This window comes from Megascapheus bottae, chromosome 21 (genome assembly GCF_031878675.1).
Source record: "Megascapheus bottae isolate mThoBot1 chromosome 21, mThoBot2.hap1, whole genome shotgun sequence".
NCBI classification, from domain to species: domain Eukaryota; kingdom Metazoa; phylum Chordata; class Mammalia; order Rodentia; family Geomyidae; genus Megascapheus; species Megascapheus bottae.
The window spans coordinates 31,312,153-31,328,910 of record NC_143529.1 but is presented as its reverse complement, the minus strand read 5'-3'; the positions used below and the strand labels follow the sequence as shown (position 1 = coordinate 31,328,910).

Genomic DNA, 16,758 nt, shown 5'->3' with positions numbered 1-16,758 from the left:
TAGTATTCCAAGTCCGTAACCTCAAGTATCAATATAAACAAACTGAATATGAAAAACAACTCAGGAAGGCTACAGTAATGAATAGGTTCAGCCCTTCGCTGTGTGGGGAGGAGGAACACGGTCTTTACTTTGTGCAGAGGACTGGCGATCTTGTAAACCAAAGGGTGGGAGAGAGCACACAGGTATCAAAGCCTACACACAAATGTCTAACTGACCCCATGAAGTGTCATTTCAGCCACTACACAAATAAAACCAAACTAGTATATGGAGATTATGATGAGGATTTAAAGACAAAGGCACAAGACTGTATCAAAAGCATGTGATTACTTACTTGTAACAAAGTATATTTTCTCTGACTAGGTGACTAAAACATAAAGTCTTTCCAATTCTTAGGCAAGAATACTGATTTCATTATGAAGGTAACTGATAACCATTCCTGGGCTCCTCAGAACCATTTGTTCAGTTCTAATCTGAACTCTTTAAAGTCTATGTCAGTATTTTGAGAGAGCTATTTGATACTGGAGCATGATTAGCTAAGTGAGGCATAGCTCACATACGGACTTGGCTTTGGTTTGTTCCAGAAAGAGGACTATAACACTGGGATGAGGGTTCAACATTCTCAATGAGCAAAACATTTTGGAGTACATGCAATCCTATGTACTTCAAAAGACAACAAAAACAAACAAACAAAATCCCCAGGGTGCTGGTGGTTCATGCTTGTAATCCTAAATACTTAGGAAGCTGAGATCTGAGGACTACGGTTTGAAGCCAGTCTGGGCAGTAAAGTCCATGAGACTCTTATCTCCAATTACCTTCAAGAAAACCAAAAGTGGGTCTATGGTTCAAAGTGGTAGAGCATCAGCTTTGAGCAGAAAAGCACCTAGGCACTGAACTTAAGACCCATGACTGAACAAAACAAAACAAAAAGCAAAGCAGACAACAAACTGAAAAATAAGAAGCCTTATTTTGACTGTGAGTCCCAGAAAATTAAGAAACCAAATATCTATAATTTTCTCAATAATTTTCAGTATCTAAACAGACAGGTATATTAAGTAGAACAGAAAGAAATACGTTTAAACCAAACATTAACTGTTTCAGCCATTAATCTATTATGACTGATTCATCACAGAAATTAGGCCTCATGGCAACAGATATACTGAAATTACACTAAAAATACGCTGGCTACTAATTCTAAAAGTCTGTCCAGAGACTGACAAATTTCTGGAACCTAAACAAACCACAGTGTTAACTGACTTAAATAACTTTACAAAATCTGAACTGGGCCTCCAGCAGATTGGAGGCCTCAAGTCTGTATGCTGGTCTTACCCTCAGAACGCCTTGTGGGTGACACAAGGAAATCCTAAAGCTCCTGCTGTATGGACAACTACGCTGGTGTCAAAGGCATAGTGTCACTAGAGGTAGGATTTCTCATGACAAGATCTGCAGAGACATAAACAATCCATCTTACACTCTTCTTGATGAGGATACCAGTATACCTGGATATCTTAGGCAAATCTTACTTTGAATTTGAGGCTTAGAACACCTTGTGCATCCAGGGCCGGGAGTTTGGCCTAGTGGTAGAGTGCTTGCCTAGCATGCATGAAACCCGGGTTTGATTCCTCAGTACCACATACATAGAAAAAAGCTGGAAGTGGTGCTGAGACCCAAGTGGTGGAGCTCTAGCCTTGAGAAAGTCCAAAGACAGTGCTCAGGCCCTGAGCTCAAGCCCAGGACTGGCAAACAAACAAACACCCTCCCCCCCCCCAAAAAAAAAACCCTTGTGCATGGATAAAGTAGATACATATGATTACAATAAAGGCTAGAATAATTAATATTTACAACTACAATCTTTTTTTTTTCTTCCACTCCTGGAGCTTGAACCCAGGGCCTGAGCACTGTCCTTGGGCTTTCCTTCAAGGCTAGAGCTCTACCAATTGAGCCACAGAACCACTTCCAGCTTTTTCTATGTATGTGGTACCAACGAACCGAACCTGGATCTTCCTGCATGCTAGGCAAGCACTCTACCACTAGGCCAAGCTCCCGGCCCTAGAACTACAATCTTAAAGCAATAGTACCAATGACCTAAATGGGAATTTAGAGTAAAGTGTGATGGATTTTTGCCCACTGAAGAATCAAAGGGTTCTGGTGTGGTAAAGCGTGTTTTGAAACCTCAGCACTCAAAAGGCTGAGGCAGTAAAGTTCCAGGTCAGCCTGAGCTACAAGAACTTGTCTCAAAAATCCAAAACACAAAAGAAAGAAGAGTTACTTTCTTTGAGGGAGATCATGTTGCCATGAGCAATCAAAAAAAATTATTTTAAATTCTAATAGTACAAGTATTTTCTATCTGTACACAGGAAACATGATGGTCATCTTACAAAAGAATCAAACATAAACTAATCTCAGATTCATGGTCAACAACTCTTGAATGGAATCAATAGGTTTGATTCTAAACTAATCCACAGGCACCCATTAGATATCAATAATAACAAAATTCATAAAAGTAAATGAAAAAAATTTAAAAAGATCTGAAACCATTTTCAACAAGATGGAATATGATAATAAACAGAAAAAAATCCCCTGTGTGGTTTTGTATGATAACTTAAGAAAACAGATGTATATAGAAAGATAAAGGATAAAACTAACCACTGCAGTTGTGGTGGCGGCTCACGCCTGTAAGCCAGCCCAAAGCCAGCCCAGGCAATACACAAAGCCGGACAAAGCCCTGAGACTCTTATCTCCAAGTGGGGCTTGGCTCAAGGGTAGGGCAGTAGCCCTGAGCGGAAGAGCTCAGGACAATGCCTAGGTCCCCGTTCAAACCCCATGAACCACTAAAATAATAATAATAATTATAACTCCTTTAAAAAAGAATATAAATGAAAAACAATCTTTTGGCGTCAGGAGTATAGCCTAGTGGTAGGGTGCTTGCCTAGCATCCACAAAGTCCTGGGTTCAATTCCTTGGTACCACGGACACAGAAAAAGCCAGAAATGATAATGTGGCTCAAGTGGTAGAGTGCTACATTTTGGCAAAACAAAAAGCAAAAACAAACAAAAAACACCAATCTTTTTGGTTTTGGGTAGTAGAGTTTAACCCATAGTCCTATGCATTTCTAAGCCCGTGAAACTAAGTCTATCAATATTAAGTACTAAAAATATTATTTAATTAAAAAAAATAGTGTTAAGTATTTGGTCAGTCCTATTCAGTGGGCAGTAACAGAAGACTAAAGTTTAAGACCAGCTTGGGAAAAAGTTAACAGGACTGTTTCAGCACACGCCAGGCATAATGGCGCATTCCCATTAGCACAGCTACTCAAAAGATGAAGGATCTTGTTTTGGCACAGACCTGAGAAATATGCAAAGAGCCTATCCAAAAACTAAGCAATAAATAACAAATGCATACGAGAATATGGCTCAAGTAGCAAGAACCTTGTCTGGCATTTCAAGGTCCTGATTTCAAACTTCATACCAAAACGAACAAACCAAAAAAACCCCAAAAAACAAAACAAAAAAAACAGAGAGAGAAGTACATATTTTTTCTCAAAAGGAATCAAAGTTTCAAATATTAAGAAATTTACATTTGCATTTACTTATATAGCAACCCTCCCTAAGCCAGAATAGGACATGTTATTTTCAAACTAGTGCTTTTGACAGTACAAATTAAATAGACCTGATTGCTAACATTAATTTTCATTTGCAGAAAAACTGATTGATTATAAGATGATCATAAATACTTTCTACCATTTTAAATCCTTATGCATTCTTTTACCCTTTTACAAAATAAAAGAAAAAAGAACCCTTAAATACAAGTAATTTTCATTTTACCAATCAGTCTGATAACAGTTGAGAACAAACTACGGGTCTCCCTCCTACAAGTATCAGTGGTCTTACAACTGGGTTTAAACTGTCAACGTTCATATCCAGGCAAAGTTTGGCGATTTTTTTTTTTTATATCACAGTCCTGGGGTTTGAACTCAGTCCCAGAGCTTTTCCACTCAAGACTAGCAGTCTAATACTTGAGTTACACCTCTACTTGGTCATATTTTGGCTGTTTAATCACAGAAAAGAGTCTCATGGACTTTCCTGTTCAAGCAGTGCTTGAACTGTGATCCTTGGATCTTGGGTTACTGAGTATCGAGAATTATAGGGGTAACCCACTGGCACCTGGTTATTGGATTTTTAACAAGTAAACCACTATGAAGTGATAAATAAAAATGTAAACCATGTTAAGGTACAGAGCTCACTTAAGAAAACATCACAAGATTACTAAGTTAAGAAAAGTACATATGACAATAAAATTAAATTTAAAAAAATGAAAGTACACTTAAAGATCAGACTGTACCTAGAAATGTAATGAAACAGAATCTTAACATCACATTTTTAAAAATAAAAGATATAAACAATATGACGTACTGATGCTTAAGTAGCTATTAGTAATATTTTGCCTCATGCTTGCACAAAATCTTACTGCATAAAAGTTAAGTACATAATGCTAGGCAATGTTAGAACTAAATTTTAATTAATTAAAGTATTTGTGGCAAAGCTCATCATTAAAAGATTAAATTTAAGGTCAAGTAGCATTTTTGCTATGGGTTTTCATAGGAATGTTTCTCAAACTGTGTGGTTTACTCCTTTGGTGAAGCACCAGCTTCTTCAAGCAAATAACACAAACACCTAGGCATCTGTGGCTGACTTCTGTAATCCTAGCTACTCAGGAGGCTGACACACGAGGCTCTCAAAAACCAGCTGGGGCAGGAAAGTCCAAGAAACTAACGAAAAAACTGGCCTGAAGAGTACCAGCCATGAGTGAAAAAGCTAAGTGAGATCTTGAGGCCCTCAGTTCAAATCTAGGTGCGAATCCAGGCATACAAAGATACACACACAAACACACACACACATACACACACACACACACACACACACACGCACATGAAAAATAATTTAAAAATTCACTGAAATAAAGTGCATATTAATTTCTCTTGAAATTTTAAATGGAAATGTTTATTTTGTAATTACTATGTGAGGCACTTTACCTTTTCCCACAAGCAAATAATAAAACCAGAAGAGAAAGTCGCTGTCTGCCAGTGTGGTTTTTTGTCTGCTGCTTAATAACTACATTCTGTATTGTTTCATTTTCCAATATTGGTACTTGAACCCTGAGCTTTTTACATGATAGGTGAGCACTCTGCCACTGAGCTATGTCCTCACTCCTGCTGGTGAATTTCTCTATTATATGCCAGAATGTTCTGCCATTTCCATACTTTATTCTGTCACACTTGCAGAAAATATGAAGCTAAGGATCTCAGAGGAAAAAAAAATCTTCCAGTCATAATTTCAATCTATAGAAGTTAAAAAGAGGCCCAAGGACAGAGCACAGGCTGAGTTCAAGCCCCAAAACCAGAAAAAAAAAAAAAAAAGTGACAGATTACTGAGATCAATTAAGTACAATTTGTAGGAAATGAGCAAACCAATCAAAGCAAAACAAAGAAAATGAAAAGAATGTTTAGTCATCATGTATAAATTATCCAATTTTCCTTTCACTAATACCTACAACTATAGGACTGCTCTAGTTGGACATTTTTTTTAATATAATTTCTGAAGACAGTTTGAGAAATCCTGAAAGAGAAGTACTACAAAGCCAGAGAGTAAGAGAGTTAAACTATTATAATGCCAGTTGCACAGTGAGACAGATTAGTATTAATGTAAGCTAACAAATCCTAATGGGAAAAGCAGAGCAGAGAAAAATCTTACGTGTACTCCGGTGCAGAAATCGATCCCTGGAACCTTGAAATTTTATTTCTTGGGGCAGAATCTGATCTGTGCCACCTTAAATAATAATTATGCTTCTTTTACATATTCAGCTTTTATAACAAAGAAAAAGCTAGAAATGATTCTACTGTCAGAATTCATTTTTGTGCCAATAGTTGACAATAAGAAAACAAAGAACAGTGTCCCTGATCAATACCCACTTCCATATCTATTCTCAGAGACAAGGGCCAAAAAAAACATGGAGGCAGGCAAAGGTCATGAGTGACGATACACCATCAACCTAACACCACAAAGATGACTATTTTGTGACTAGGTAAAGTCAGCAGTAGTTACTTACTTTGGAAGAGGTACTTTATAATACAGGTAAAATATACCTGTATTGTATTAATAATTTCCTCCTTATCACATTAATACGGACACATACTACACTGATTACATAAAATTTTCAATGTTAACTAAGATGTAGTAGATTCATAAAGATGAATTCAATTATGAATTGTAAAATTCAATGTTAGGAAAAGAAAATTCAGGATTTCATTATTAACACAAAGATAGTTAAGTATTTTACTACAATATGGCAATATGTAATACGGCATATACAACAACCATATTAAAAAGGATGGTCAAGTAAGTTCAGGCATTTCACTGTGAAAATATATAAAGATTTATGTGATTGTGTCTTTCACACCAAAATGTTTTTAAAACATTAGACTTCTAGTTTTATTAAACATGTTGAAATTGTCACTAAGGCAACATAAAGAAATAAAGAGAATATCAAATATAAGCATTGCTAATCTTTTGTGCTATGAAGAACTTATCTGTTAAGTAAAAATATAGCTATTATCGAATCACCTATTTAATCATATATTACTGGGCTGGTTTTTATACATACATAGCAAATTCCTTTCTCTTTAGCTACCATAGCTACCAATAACAAGTGCTTTGAGAAAAAGTAATCCATTACTCAAAGAATTCTACTTTTATTTTATTGACATGAAGAGTCAGAGTAATTAAGGAGCCAAACAGCATGACATATCCTTATGTAGCAGGAAAAAATATTGCCAAGAATTGTAAATGTTTTAATTAGCAAATAAAAGCTCTTAGCAGTATGCTTAATTTTTTTTAGCTGTAAATTATTTATTGTATGGTATTTGGAAATATTCTAGAAAAATAAATTCCATGGACCCAATATCACATATGTTAGCCACACACTTCAGGGAAATATACTTTCAACCATTAAAAAAAAAAGTCACATTTTTAATGGTTAAACCTCACAGGGAAATCTTTTCTGAAGGAGCAGCAGATTCATTTCAACTTATATATGTTAGCATATATATATATATATATATATATATATATGCCTTCAGACATAAGGTTATCTAACTGCCTATATAAATGCAACTACTTCAGGAAACAACTTAGGATCCTCCAAGAAACCAGAGAGGTTAGGTACAAATAGTTTTTTCTCTTGCAACTAGCAAAAGAATGGGGAAAAAAACAAAGCAGGTAATCTACACTTAATGTGGACTTCAGTGATTGTCTGGAAAGGCCAGTGAATATGCTAACACTTCGAGGCAAGGATCAATATTAAAAGCCCCAGTCCCTACTGTGCTCCAGTTATTGTTCTTTTATCTAGATCTGCAAGCTCTCTGAAGAGATGCATCATTTGATTATTCAAGAGATCCAGGAGAGGTGATCATGGGGCCACAGGGCTCACGATGAGTTCGTGGAAAATGACCAAAAAATTATTGAGAAAAAGTAGGCATTTTTATAAACCTAAATCATCCATTTTAAATGCCATCACTGCCAATGGCTTTATGATTTAAAATTCTGACCAGTTTTCAAGGGGTAGTTTATTTGTGCTACCACACTATCCCTGGGCCACAGCGCCATTTCCCGTTTTCTAGTAATTAATTGGAGATATGAGTCTCATGTTCTTTAGTACCCAGGCTGGCTTTCAACTGAGTTCCTCCAATCTCAGCCTCCTGAGTAGCTAGGATTACGGGCGTGAGCTGTTCGTTCATTTTAATGAAACAATAAAAATGCATTTGTCTGATCTGAACCATCAAGATCAGGATGTAAAAACTCATCCATAGGAGAAAAAAATATAAACAAATAATAAATAATAATTATCTTTAAATAGCAAATGTATTTGTTTTTTAAAAATAAAGGAAACCTAATAATTCACAATCCATTAGGTAGAAAGCTAAAGAGATACTTGCAAGATAAGTAAGTAGAATTCTATTTGTCTATACTACTTGTTTACCCCAGCTCATTAGGAACAGAGATACAGCCATTTACAATCTTACGATAATGTTAACTTAAAAATATAAACACTGTTTTTACTTTAATTTTCTTAAGGTACTAAGATTGCATATAATAAAACATTTGACTTTATCAATTCATCTTACGTATACTTTATAGATTTCCCCAAGAAGCAAATTATACTTAAAAGGAACACAAAAAAAAGTGGATAAATGTTACTTGAAAATTTTTATAACTAAGAAAATGGCCAGGCTTTATTTATGACATAAAAAGTAGGGTAAATGTGTAAAACTGACGTAAAAAACTTCAAATATGATGGGAAGCAATTATCTAGAACAAGATGTGCACACGCTCTATGGAGAAAATGTGTGAAGATGCTTGTGGTCCACTCACATGGATTCGTTCCTGACCAGCTGTCCATTTTGGCGAACAGCGTTTTCACTCATAGAGCGCTCTCTCTTTAGCCTGCCAACTGCACGGATCTGTTAACACACAAAGAAAGGGAAGGAACAGGAAATATCCTTAGTAGCTTTAGTAGCTAGCTATTTTGCATCCAAAGAACCTTGGTCCTGAAATTTCAAGGAAGCAAGGAAAAAGCAACCAAGAATTGCTGCCAGGCATGTATTACTGCTAGACTTGTTTTAAAAAAACTTGTGACTGTTACAATGCAGATTGAGTTTGGAATGCCAGCTTCCTTACAGACATAAGTTATTATCCTACTTTCTTTTAAACTAGTCATGTCATTGGAACTGGATCCAGGACTTCAGGGTATGTAAATCGTGTGATGCTGAAGTACCTCACTTCCTCACCTCCTTCCTCACACTTTAAATGATCTCTAGAGTACTTCCAATGCCTAAGGAAAACAATGTAAACTCTATGTGAATGGCTCCTACAACCTCCTGTATATCATGTTCACCTAAGTCATCCGAGGCCTAACAAACATGGGACACTAAGAAGACAGGAAGGCAAATGCTGATCAAACAACGGGTGCTAGAGGGAAGCTGAGGGAGAATGTGTAAACACAGGAAAAACAACTTTAATAACAGAGCCATTCATTTGTAGCCACCAGTAAGAGCTTTTTATGGTTATACTACAATCAAAGTTAACTTTTAAGCAGCTACATATAAAACTTAATATTACCAAGTGTATATATTCAAGTACAGTGCGCTGTACTAGACTGTTATGTAAGAATTCAACTGTTTCTTACCTTCCTACTTGTAGAATTGTGGCTACTTTCCCTGAAGAACAATAGATTTTCTCTACAGAAAATCTAATATATAATTCAAATAAATCATTTATTTAATCAGAACCATTTTTTTCTGGTAAGAGGTATGAACTCATATTAAATAGGCTGGAAATGACGGCCTACATGACCTCAACCCAGGTGAAGAACTGGTGTATCTTATCTTATCTTATCTCCTATTATCTTATCTTATCTTATCTCCTATTATCTGCACCACTGGAAATCTGACAGAAAAAGCATCTTTACACAGACAGTATCTTTGAAGTTATTGTCATATGAGGAGAATATAACAAGTCAAAAGCTTCTATTTGTTTTGCTTTCTAATGTGACCTACTAATGAAAAACACAGATCGGGTTGTAAGGAACATAAATGACTCTGCAAGTGTTCTTTTTAATCATTTAGTTCAAGGTAGTGGTGGGTGCTCAGAACTTAGGATCTTATATATAGTCAGTGAGAAACACTTTCTTCTAATTGTCCACTTATTCTCTCTCAGGCTGAGAAATACAGTTCCTCAGAGTCAAAGTACCCCTTGGCTACTGGTCTTCAGGGCTGGTTATAAAGTGTGTACTATATAAAGAGGTAAAACTCCTCTTCAATGTGCTTAAACCCAAGTTACATTTGGTTATTTATAAACTCAAATAAATGCCTTTCAGGCTTCTGTTTATTAGTTCTTTGGGTTTATGCTAAACTACCTCTCCTCTAAGGATCTACTCAGATACCTTAGTATTCCACTGTAGACCTCTTCTTGCTTTCTGTGGAACTTTCTTATCAGAAGAGAGGGAAACAAAGTAAATGGGGACAGAACCGGACAGAATTGCCTCTCAGTCCACAAAACATGCTAAGTGTTCAAGATTTTAAAATAAAAAGCAATGTGGAAAACAGCCAAGTCAGTGATTAACTATCAACAGAAAGAAACATGAAACAATGTGTCACAGAGAAAATAAAGGCATGAAATGTGAGTGTACTCAAAATACCTTCCATGTGTACTCTACAAAAATAGACATTCTCTTTCCCCACATTTCTAGACTTTTGCTCTATTCAACTCATTACAGTCCGAGTTTCTATTTCTACAGATGAAGGGTATGAAAAGAAAGCTAAATAAACTACCAATAAACTGTTCCAATATTCCTATCTTTCAAGTTCTTGGTCCCCTAAGCTATTGCAGGGCTCTTTGAAGTATACAGTGAGTGCACTGGCCATTTTCTACATATGCTTTAGTGGACTAGTTCAGTACACTTCAGATCAGCTATGGTCTTCTACTTCACATCCTCATAGTGCTCATGTCAATGGAACTGGGCCATCATAAAGAACTGATAAGTACATGTTGCTTCCTTATGGTCAAACTGCAATGATCAGTGTTCTATTACGATGCTCACAGCATTTGTGTTATCCTAGCTTCTATCAAAGCAATGTTTTCAACAGTGTGATCTATGACAAGGTTGGCTTTTGTTAGGTATTCCATATCCTGTGCCTGAGCTCTGGCTGTATACTCTACATATGACCGCTGTAGATTTGGCATTCTGTGGATATCATTTGACAGCTTCTGAATAAATGGTGTGTGGTTTTGAGATAAATTCCTTTGCTGAAAACAATCATTGCCTTTACTCTTCTTCCAAAACTAGGTTAAGATTTATATAGGCCCAATGATTTTGCGTATTCAATCAGATCACTTCTGATTATTGATCCAGTTGGATAGATTTGGGAGTTCAGTGATATTCTAAAGACTTATTTTATAAATGGACAGCCATTTTAGTATGTATCTTCTTTGAAGAAGGATTGTTCTTTACAACCAAAACTCTTAAAACCTGCCCTTTACAAAGTCTTGTTTTCTCTTCCTATTTAAATGCGTTCAGAAAGACCTTGGCATTTATTGTGGTTGATCTTTTCAGGGTATATTGCAGTTTGATACATAGAATATGATGCTGGAGTTCAAATCTTGATGAGTTCAAACCTTGAGATTAGGAATGTTCTACAAGTACAAAAAAACCCAGCCTCACTGGATAACATCACTGGAAAATTCTCCCATCCAAAAAGCCAGATGTGCTAAGGAAGACAAACACTGAACTCACAATAGACTAAACTGGGCTCAACATGGGGAAAAAGGAAGGGAAGGAAAGAGGGAAAACAAGAGGGAGAAAGGAATGGAAAGGAAACTATGGTCTCTACTGTGGGATGATAAACAGAGCAAACAGTTTCAGGTTACCTAACTATAGATTCTGAGCTGCAATTAGAATCAGAGATAGAGGAACATTTTTCTGCAAAAAAACTATTGAATATTTATAACATTATTCACAGGCCCCACACCATTATCAATACAGAGAGTTAGCTATGGTTTTCTTCTTATGTACTAAATGATTTTGTGGACTTTAGATTGCCTCACAAGCCAAATGTATGAATAATCAATGTTAACAGCACTCAGGGGCCTATTGCCTTCCAATTTAGTCCATTTCTAGCAGTTGGAAGAACTGCCATCCTCTCCTGCTCACTGGTTAACTAAATTACCTGCAGGGGGCTACGAGACTCTTGAAGTACAAATCACTGCCATTGCCTCCTTTTTAAAGGCAGCTGGCATCAATCGATCTTAGAAATTTCTCTTTCATTCCAGGATTGGGCTCCTGCTGTAGTAGATATTCCCCTCTCCCAATAGTGTTTGAACTTATCCTTGCTCTGCTTATGCTCTACACTTACGGACTTTCTTGCCCAGAATGGCTTTAAACCACTATCCTCCTGATCTCAGCATCCTGAATATGTAAGATTACAGGCATACAGACCAATCTTTTAACTTTTAGAGTAAGATTTATTACTTATAATTCATTTATATATATATATATTTTTTTTGAGCTTTACTGTGATTTTTTTTGTTCGTGGCATGCACATGCATGCACACACACACACTGGGCCTAGAGCATGACTTCAAGGCCTGAGCATTTTCTCTGAGCTTTTAGGCTCAATGCTAGTACTCTAGCACGTGGGGGTAAACTGGAGATAAATGTTTCACAGTTTTGCCTTGCCAGATCTGGCTTCAAAACATAATTTTCAAATCTCAGCTTCTTGAGTAGGTAGAATTATAGGCATGGGCCACCAGCCCCAGCTTTCATGATAATCCCATCAAGAATTTTTCATTACTTTTATCTTTGTATATTAACTTACCCAAAGTTATGTAGTTAGTGATAAGGTAAGGACTTAAAAATTAGTCTAATTCTCAGGTTCCACCCAAAGTTATGTAGTTAGTGGTAAGGTAAGGCTTTAAAAATTAGTCTAATTCTCAGCTTCCATGTCTCCCAGTGCTATATACTCCGGGAATTTTTCATATTTGAGTATCCCATATGGTCTTCTGAGGGCGAGGTTTGTAAATTTGTCTTCCTTCAGTCTTTTATCACTCAAAAAAGTGCTTTGATCGTCATTTATTTTATTTCATCAGTTGTGGGGCTTGAACTTGGGGCTTGTACTTGTCCCTGAGCATTTTTGCTCAAGGCTAGTGCTCTCCCACTTTCAGCCATAGCACCATTTCAGGTTTTTTTTTGTTTTTGTTTTTTTGCCAGTCCTGGGCTTGAGCTCAGAGCCTGAGCACTGTCCTTGGACTTTCTCAAGGCTAGAGATCTATCACTTGAGCCTCAGCACCACTTCTGGCTTTCTTCTATGTATATGGTACTGAGGAATTGAACCCGGATCTTTGTGCACGCTAGGCAAGCACTCTACCACTCAGCCAAACTCCTGGCCTCCATACTTCAGGTTTTGAGTAGTTAACTGGAGATAAGCATCTCTCAGAAAATTTCTGCCTGCGCTGGCTTCAAACCATGATCCTCAGATCTCAGCCTCCTGAATAACTAGGACTACAGGTCTACAGTCATGGGCTGCCAGTGTCAGCTTAATTTCTTTTATTTGGGGGGGGAGGGGATGGGGTTGGTTGTGAGGTGTAGACTCTGGGCCTGGGCACTGTCCCTGAGCCCCTCAGTTCAAGGCTACCATACTACCCCTTGAGCCTCAGCATCACTTCCGGTTTTCTAGTGGTTAATTGGAGATAATAGTCTCACGTGTCTTTAGTGCCCAGGTTGTCTTTGAACAGTGATCCTCAGATCTCAGCCTCCTGAGTAGCTAGAGATTACAGGTATGAGCCACCTTGTCCGGCTTTAAATGTTTTTTATTAGAATTTTTAAAAATTTGTTGTTGCTGTTGTTTGTTTACTTTTTTGTTATATACTGAGTAGACCAAAAGCTCTCTCCTGATGTATTGCTTACTCCAAAACAAAACTATAATTATATGCGGCATCTTGGTGACAGGGAAGCAGGAGCTCCAACTAGAGTATGCGGTGCTGTCACAGTTTATGTGGTCATCTTCCTCAGCTCATAACTCTTTGCTATTGATGAACTTTGTATCTTCTGTGGGTGGATGGTTTTCCCTCAGACCACTATTCCATAAGTAGGCAGAGAACCAGCTTCCAGAGAGCAGGAACAGGTCTCAGTCACTTTTGTGTCTTACATACAGAAGCTCACAAAAGAATTGATAAGTTTTTCAAGTCTCTTGGTGCCTTTTTTGATTAAAATACTCCGTGCTTTTTGTTAAGCAAATGTTTAGACTACTCAAACTGATAGCAGTGAGGGTACTACTTCATTTTCTTCAGCACAAACTTAGAACTCAAAAACTGAGAAACACCTACTACTAGGAAACTGTAACACTTGCTTCTTAAAATAATTATTCAAAATTATCTTTCATTAGCTATACAGAAGGGTTACAATTCAACATGCAAATTTTGGCATGACTCTACCTTTACTTTTCATAAGATTTACACTTTCCTGATGCATAATACTTAAAATTTTTAAACAGCGTAACACTTTACCGGGGTGGGGGGAGGATTTAAAAATCAACAGTGTTTACAGGGAAGGCTTTCTCTGGGTATAATAACGATCTGACTTATAGACTCTTATTCTTCCCAAGAAAATTGATGTTAAAAGTCTACTTACTTCTTCATTTTGAGGGGTTGGCGGAGGTCTTTCTAAATCCAGAAAATCTAGTGGTCTTTCACTCAGTGTAAGTACACGAGGTGGTGTTTTCAGTGCCAGAGGTTTAAAGGGAGTTGACTGGATAAGGTCAAGATCTGCTGGTCTTGAAAATGAAACATCTTCATTATTTCCTGGGATAATAATAATAAGAAATCAGTGGTTTTGTTAAAATGTATTTATCTTCTCCAATATTTGTACTGGTTCCTATCTAATAGCATTGATTTCTTTAAAACTGCATTTTTAGCTTTGATTGATATTTCACTAACACATGACATTATCGAGCAGAATCCAATTTTCCAAATTTTCCAAATTGACAAAGTATATGAACAAACGCTATAAAGGGAGATAAATACCCCAAAGCATCTGTTCACATGTTCAAAACGTTAATCATCAAAGAAACAAAATCACAAGGAACTGTCACTACACACCTATCTGATTCACTAGAATTAAAGATAACTGACAACATAAATGTAGCAAGGACATGGAGTAACTGAAACTCTCATATATCATATATCTCTTATGGGAATTTTACAGGGTACAAAGATGTGACAAATAAGATGGCTAGCATACAATGATGCAAGTCCTCAGAAAGACATTTAAAACATACGCCAGCTTTATCCTAAGAACATTCCCAAAAGGAAGCAACATCAATGCTTGTCAAATGAACAAGCAATTGAGAATGTATTTGCACATGGATTTACTCAATAATTAAATAAAATGAACAACTGATACAACAATATAGAAGAATCTGAAAGACATGCACTGAGTAAAAGTATCTAGACAAACAGTATACATGGAATAAACCCATCTATATGAAACTCTAAAGTAAACGATGCAGTCTCAATTTATTGGAAGGAGATTGTGGCTGACAACTGAGGGTAGGGACTGACAGACAGTGGGACCAGAAAAATTTGGGGGAATAAGAAAAATGTTCTATATATTTCTTTTTCTTTTTTTTTTTTTTTTGCCAGTCCTGGGCTTGAGCTCAGGGCCAGAGTATGGTCCTTGGACGTTTTCAAGGCTAGAACTCTACCACTTGAGCCTCAGTCCCATTTCTGGCTTTTTTTTTTTTTTTTTTTTTTTTAATGTGGTACTGAGGAATCAAACCTGGGTCTTTGTGCATGTTAGGCAAGCACTCTACCATTAGGCCAAACTCCCGGCCCAAAAATGTTCTATATTTAAACTGTGGTAATTACATATGTTTATCAAAAATCAACTGTGCATTTAAAAGTATCCATTATTGAGATATAAAACATCATAGTTGATTAAATAAAAAAAAGCTTGAAATCCAGATTACTGTAGTAAATAGAAAGTTGGAAAATTTAAAGGTATACTCCCCAACTCCTATTCTAAACACTATCTGGAAAAGCCCCTAATGTTTCACCGAAACAGACACAATGATGGTTGATAGGCCAGTCCCCTAAGCGAACAAAGCATACCTGCTACAACGATCCTCTCTGGAACCTGCATTATCACACTAGCGTTCGGAATGCCTTCTTGGAATCCTTGTTCCAGGTCAGCATTTGGTGGTGCGACTTTTAATTTTTCTGGGACCCTCATTCGCTGACTAATACCTTCGGTGTATTCCATTTCATACTGAATCCGACTAATTTCTGCCATCTCAGCACCAGTGGGAGAAGGAAATGCTGCCCCACTCACCCTGGGGGGGAAACAGTAAAGACCAAGATGATTGAATGGTAGAATGTCTGTCCCCTCTGCACTGTGGAGAGGACAATATCTTATAAGAGAAAGAGCAAAGGAAACTTCTCATTTGCTACATTTGCCAGTACTGAATAAATGCAAAGGAAAAATAAAACAAAATCGTTTTCTCAAGACAATGCCTTCTTACCAGCTGAAATTGCACATTAAGGATCTGGTGTAGGTGCAAGTTTGCAAAATACTGTATAATGCCAATATAAATGTGCAAGAATGCATGTGCACACACATACACGCACACACATATATACACAGTTTCTGCTTCTGCATAAACTGATATGCATGCCCTTTATAACAAAAAAATAGCCTAAAATAAAATTTAAAGAAAAAATTGCTAATCAGGGGCTGGACGTATAGTTTAGCAGGAGAGTGCATGAGGTCTTTCAATTTTCCAAATTAATTATTTGAGAGAAATATCTAATCAATTATTTGAAAAAAGCTGTTTGGACTTCACAAAACCAAATTAGAAACTGGCATCATGCGTAAAAAAAGAAAAAAGAAAAAAAATCTCCAATAGTGAAAATCAGAGTTCAAAGATAAAAAAGGTTAATTTTGAACTTAGTAAAAAAAAGATACAAACTACCAACCACATAATACAAATAAAAACCTTTTACTGAACATATATCTAATGACATGTAATAAATATCAAATATATAATTTATATTTAAAAAATTCTTAATATATGCACTTTTGTGCCAGTACCAGGGATTGAACTCAGGACCTCCTGCTCTCACTCTGCATTTTTGCTGATGGCTGGTGCTCTACTAC

The 16,758-nt window shown here is 36.6% G+C and overlaps 1 protein-coding gene across 12 annotated transcripts in view; it reads right to left on the bottom strand.

Moving 5' to 3' along the window:
- Mff (mitochondrial fission factor) overlaps positions 1 to 16,758 on the bottom strand; it is a 30,576-nt gene that overhangs the window by 9,119 nt on the left and 4,699 nt on the right. For 7 of the 12 annotated variants that reach the window (XM_090354930.1, XM_090354926.1, XM_090354929.1 and 4 more), the window contains 4 exons: positions 15,714 to 15,934; positions 14,236 to 14,405; positions 8,424 to 8,512; positions 5,748 to 5,822 (listed from right to left, as the gene is read on the bottom strand). In XM_090354930.1, coding sequence (XP_090211056.1) covers positions 5,748 to 5,822; positions 8,424 to 8,512; positions 14,236 to 14,405; positions 15,714 to 15,894 — 515 coding nt within the window. In that variant the 5' untranslated portion in view covers positions 15,895 to 15,934. The remainder of the gene's footprint in view (positions 1 to 5,747; positions 5,823 to 8,423; positions 8,513 to 14,235; positions 14,406 to 15,713; positions 15,935 to 16,758) is intronic. The other 5 variants (XM_090354928.1, XM_090354931.1, XM_090354935.1 and 2 more) reach the window with 1 other exon arrangement.